Below are 5,534 nucleotides of genomic sequence, written 5' to 3'. Positions count from 1 at the left end.
ATGAATATTTTGAATTGTTGCCTAATCTATCATTCCTCAGAGGCTCGGGCCATCGTTCAAAAATATATTTTTCCATACATTCCTTTCTTAACCAAACTAGTGTTTTAGTTAACTGGTGTACTTGCATTGTAAATAGAAACACTAAGGGATTATTTGGTATGATAGATAAGCAAAAATAATTATGGGATAAGTATTTAGTATTATCTTATTCTTTGTTTGGTTATTAATTTTGGAATAAGTTATTTTATGATTAAAAATAGTACCAGGACAACTTATATCTGTCAGATGGTAGAATAATAATCTCAAGAAAAGTTATCCCATGATAAAACATTAAAATTAATAATTATATGATTAATACTATAACATACCAAATAATCAATAAGAAATAATCGCACGATAATCAATCTCAGTATAATTAATCCAGTATTAATAATTCCAATATAACTAATCCCAACATAACTTGTATTCAAACCAAAGGAACCCTAAAAGTATTGTGGTTGGAGGAATGACAAATTTGAATTAGTCCAATCAGTGAGTTTTGAATCAGGTTAGAATTGAACACACAGCATATGTTCTAGATGTCAGGCGATTTTTATGTAATTGTTGGGGGGGGGGGGGGGTTAAAAATTGGGCAAAAAGAAACATTACAAAGAGGGGAGGAAGATATCAAAATAGACAAGGAAGGGACCAAAACCCAAATCAAATCAAAACAATTCTTAGCAGAAAAAAGCCACAGAAAAGATAGTAAAGGAAACCCCAACCCCCATGGAAATAGGCCACACCATCTCTCTCACAAGCAAACAGTTACAGAAAATAAGGAAAAAGCCATAGCAAAAGTTAAGAAAAAGCAAAAAAGAAACCTTCAAAAAAGCTCTCGCAGCAAACACACAGTCGCACACTACTACTAACTTCTTTCTTTACTCTTCTTTGCGTATCTAACCAGTCCCTTTCATTTCTACTCTGTCTTTTCGATAAGTCCATCTGTTTTACTCTGTCAGTTTAACTTCAATCCCATCCATTTTCCCTCCCAATGCCACTCACTATGGTCCCCTTTGTCATGCATTAAACACGAATAGTCAATGTTACCTCTCAGGCTGGGCTTAAATGGTGATCTTTATTTTCCATAATATTTGTGCAAAAAATGGTTCTTTAACTCATTTCTATATGTGGGTACTTATAAATATTCCATTTTTTTATCTTGTTATGCTAAATTTACTCTTCTATTGAATAAATAAGGAAATGGGTATTCAATATTCATATCTGAAAATGGATAATATTGTGTGCAAAAATTGTTTTTTAAGACATTTGTGTATGTGGGTACTTATCAAAATTCCATTTTTTGATCTTATTATGCTAAGTTTAGTATTTTCTTGACTAAGTAAGCAAATGGGTATTCATATCTGAAAATGGAAGCGGAGAATGGTCGTTTCTTGTCTCTTTCAACCGTGTGATTTCTTGCTGTTTTTGGGTTTTCTTGATTTGATCATCTTTAGATCTAATTGTAGCTTATAGTGGTAATTGTAATGGAAATGTTTGTTGCTGGTGTTGATTGGTGATTTGATTGTCTAACTGATTCACTAGGTATTTGTTGAGAAGGACAAGTTGCTTTTGCGTTAGGGTTTGTTTGTTGGTGTGTGAAATTTTGCAATGGATGGGCGTATGAAGAAGTATAGGCAGTTGAGTCCAGAGAGAGCAAAAGTTTGGACTGAGAAATCACCTAAGTATCAGCAGCAGAAGCCACGGCTGAGTAATGGCAAAGTACCTGTTGTATACTATCTATGTCGAAATCGACAGCTTGAGCATCCTCATTTCATTGAAGTACCCTTGTCTTCGCCCGAGGGTCTTTACTTGAGGGGTAATGCAGTTTTTGTTATTGTGTACAAATATGTTTGACCAATATGGTTGTTTGCTTTGGAATTTATTTGTGCTCTTGTACTTTTGAAGATGTAATTGGGAGGCTTAATGTTTTGAGAGGCCGAGGAATGGCTTCATTATACTCGTGGTCTTGCAAAAGGTAAAGCTCGTTTAACAATTTTAGTTTTGTTGTCAAATTTTGCTTTAAATGAAAGACTTATAGTTTTGACTGTGGACTTAAGATTTGTTTGTTTACAATGCAGAAGCTACAAAAATGGATTCGTGTGGCATGATCTTTGTGAAGATGACCTCATTCTCCCTGCCCATGGTAATGAATATGTTCTTAAAGGCTCGGAGCTTTTCGATGAATCCAATGCAGGTATAGTGTACCTTGTAGATAGAATTATAAACTTTGAACCACTTGATTGTTAAAAATAATCTTTGCATTGCAATCCCTGCATTATTAATCCCTGTATTACAATCTCTCCATAACTTATTTCTTAATTGGGAGTGTTACTGCAAGAAATTAGAACAAGGGTCCCTTCTCAAAAAGAAATTAGAACAAAGGATGACTTTAGCTGCAATACTTCTTCATTGGAAGTGTCTTCCTACCGGAGTTTCTTTTCTTTGTGAATGGGTTGTGATTTTGAGATTATTGGTTCTTATAACCATTGGTATATTGGACTTCTGTTTCCAGGTTGCTTTAGTCCCGCTGGAAATGTTAGATTGTCAACAAACCCAAAGCTACTACCAGAACCACCATCCGCTAGAAGCCAAGATGATTCTTCATCTTCGTCTAGCATGAATGAGAAAGGTACAAAGAATTCTCAAGATGATGAATCGTCACCGCCTGTTCAATGTCCAGGTTCTTCAGCGGTATCCCCTCAGTCCAGTGCTGGTAAAAGTTCTTCATGGAATGGTTCATTAAGTTTGACAGAGTACAAGATATATAAGGCCGGAGGGCTGGCCGATGCTTCAACTCAGACCGAGGAGAATGCAAGCAAAGCTACACCTCCAGAAACTTGCACAAGAGGTGTTTCTACAGATGACGGGTCTGTAGAGCCTGAAAGTAATGAAATACAAGAGGTTCAGGTTCAACAGGCAAATGAATCTGCAGAGATATGCCGGGAGACAGTATCGCCTGCTCCATCCTCATCGAGTGCATCATCGTCAGGTGGTAGAACGGATACCTTGGAAAATCTCATCAGAGCTGATATTAATAAGCTCAACAGCTTTAGAATAATTGAAGGGGAGGAGTTTCGAGTTCCAAAAACTAAGCTAAAGCCCTCGAATGTGCTGATGCAACTAATTTCTTGTGGATCAATTTCAGTAAAAGATCATAGCTTTGGCCTTATTCCTACTTACAGGCCAAGATTTTCCCATTCAAAATTTCCATCTCCTCTGTTCTCGACCTCGTTAACGTTAGGAGATCTTGATTGCCTGGCAGAGAATCCTAGGTTTATGGGTTTGAGATTGGAAGATAAAGAATACTTCAGTGGCAGCCTGCTTGAGACGAATATGCCCAAGGAACCTACTCTTCTAAAGCGGTCGTCTTCTTACAATGCCGACAGGTTGGTATTTTTTGTTATTCTTCTACATTATAAACACTAGAATGACTTTTACGTATTTAATAGATGCTTTATCAATATGATATTTCAGATTTCTTGGCAATTAGAAACTACTATGGATTTGTAAAACTAGGATAAATGTCAATTATTTCCTTAGATATGTGATATATGGCAGTAGTTTCACAATCTGTAGCTGCTAAATTTTGCTCGTCTGATTTTCCTCAGTTCAAATCATGTCAACATTCATAGTGCAAATCATAGGATGGTTGTCATGTTTAATTATTCTGTCCTTCCTAATGGTGGTTGCCTTTATCGTATCTTTGCATTTTAGGAACAAATCATTATTATGTCAATAGTTAAGAGGAAAATCCTCTTCTTATTAATTTAACCTTGAAATATCGTGTAGATTTTATTGTCTGTTCACTGCAACAGCCATTTGCACAGTTGCAAGATATACAAACTCCCTGTGAGCCTCAGTTATGGCGGTCACTTGACGTTATGCTCACTGCTTCCCAGGTATAGAGTGATAGAACTAGCTTGAGTAGTTATGTGGATAACTGATCTGATCAGGGCACAAGTCTACTTTTCCAGGACATCCTATTTAAGTAAAATAGTAGGCCATTGACCTTCTGAAAAAGGAGTTAACGCAAGTTTGATTCTTGTCCATGATGTAATAGGTCTTCAAGACCAAGAATTCTTTGCTTGATTTTCCGTGATATTTTAAACGTTGAGTTGGAAATGGAATCTGTTGATGCAGGACAAATAAAGAACTTGGAGATTCAGCCGAAGAAAAAGAGGAGAAAAGCTCAGGTACAAAGTGCATTCCACGTTCAATCAAGGCTTCCCTAAATAAGCAGCAGGCAAGAAGCGAGACAATGAAATCCCCTCTTTCTGAAGGTCCTAGAATATCATCAGATAGAATAGGCAGTTCACGAATCATTACACCTGGCACATCCTGTGGAGGAAGCAAGCGAATTACAGAGCCATCATCTGGCAAGAGACACTCGAATAGAATAGACTCTTTCAGAGAGGAGAAAGAAAATGTGATCAAAATAGAAGAAAGTTAAGTATGACTGACAAAAGATATGTTACTTTCCCTGTTAATGAATTATGTTGGTTGAGATGTTTTCTCTTTGTTTCTTTAAACAGGCTTGCTTCAGGAGCTCGGGTTATAATTCAGTCGAAAGGAGCTACTGACTATGATGATCTCTCTTAGAGAACAAATCTGAACATTAGGCAACCAGACTAAGTGGCGAATTTTGTTAATCTTGTAACTACCTGTCCTACTTGTAATTGTCTAAACACGATTCTTGAAATGTCAATTAGGGAAAGCATGGAGTAAATTAAGCATTTGCTGATTGGGACAAGTAGTGAGTTTTGAGCTGGCTCTATTGTACCTATCCTTGTTTTTTTGGGGGGGCCTCTTTTTCCAGTTTTGTGGTGCATTATTGCCATTGAAGTGAAATATTCCACTTTTGAATGGTCCCCTGGACCTCAGCTAGTAAATCCAAGCAATCATTTGTCTGCTGTATTATTTAGTCTTGCAGTTCTATTTTATGTGTCCCAAAAAATTAGATAGGTGAGAATACTATAAGGTGATCTCATGTTAAGATGATTTTTGTTTTAGGAAAATGGGTATATATCAATGAATCTTGATACATTACCTTCTCCAGACCCCGTTAGGATTACACTAAGATTATTATTGTTGTTGTTGTCGGAGTAAAATGGAATATCTTGTATGTTAACGTGCCATGTTTAAGGGGCTATCTAGGTATTTAGCCATACACAAAAGTTAAAAATCATTATATGATCCTTCCTCCCCAAATATGAACAACTGATGTTTCCTATGAGAACTTTTACATATGTTGAAAATTTCTCGTCTTTATGCCATTAAATAAGGCCATTTACGACCCAATAAAACAGTTAGAATTTTGAAACGAGATTGAAGAGGAAAAGACAAAAACAATGACCAAGGAGCATGGGATTCCTCTGCCCAATTGAGCTTTGTGGCAGAATGTTGACTTTGGTATTGTTGACTCACTCACTTACTTTTTGGAAAGGTCAAAACAAACTTTTACCTAGGCTGTTTCAACAGTTAAGTAAGTACTCTAT

At 36.5% G+C, this 5,534-nt stretch overlaps 1 protein-coding gene across 2 annotated transcripts; it reads left to right on the top strand.

The window, feature by feature from the left end:
• Window positions 1–677: 677 nt before the first annotated feature.
• Window positions 678–4,928, top strand: LOC107797037 (protein SOSEKI 3). 2 transcript variants are annotated; one of them, XM_075221988.1, is made up of 7 exons: window positions 678–1,107; window positions 1,582–1,855; window positions 1,945–2,014; window positions 2,118–2,233; window positions 2,552–3,425; window positions 4,180–4,489; window positions 4,572–4,928. In XM_075221988.1, exons 2-6 carry the CDS (start codon window positions 1,648–1,650, stop codon window positions 4,487–4,489), a joined length of 1,578 nt encoding a protein of 525 aa, XP_075078089.1. In that variant the 5' UTR covers window positions 678–1,107; window positions 1,582–1,647; the 3' UTR covers window positions 4,572–4,928. The 2 variants fall into 2 exon arrangements, with proteins under 2 accessions (XP_075078089.1, XP_075078090.1); XM_075221989.1 differs by having other exon boundaries at window positions 1,043–1,166.
• The last annotated feature ends 606 nt before the right edge of the window (window positions 4,929–5,534 follow it).

Source organism: Nicotiana tabacum, chromosome 9, assembly GCF_000715075.1.
Source record: "Nicotiana tabacum cultivar K326 chromosome 9, ASM71507v2, whole genome shotgun sequence".
Taxonomy (NCBI): Eukaryota; Viridiplantae; Streptophyta; class Magnoliopsida; order Solanales; family Solanaceae; genus Nicotiana; species Nicotiana tabacum.
This window is presented reverse-complemented; position numbering and strand designations above follow the sequence as displayed.

Bases quoted from the DNA above. Each gene is read 5' to 3' on its own strand.
- LOC107797037 (XM_075221988.1), top strand. From the start codon at position 1,648: ATGGATGGGCGTATGAAGAAGTATAGGCAGTTGAGTCCAGAGAGAGCA. The intron at 1,856-1,944 runs GTAATGCAGTTT...GTACTTTTGAAG, and splicing joins CGAGGGTCTTTACTTGAGGG to ATGTAATTGGGAGGCTTAAT. The intron at 3,426-4,179 runs GTTGGTATTTTT...CTGTTGATGCAG, and splicing joins TCTTCTTACAATGCCGACAG to GACAAATAAAGAACTTGGAG.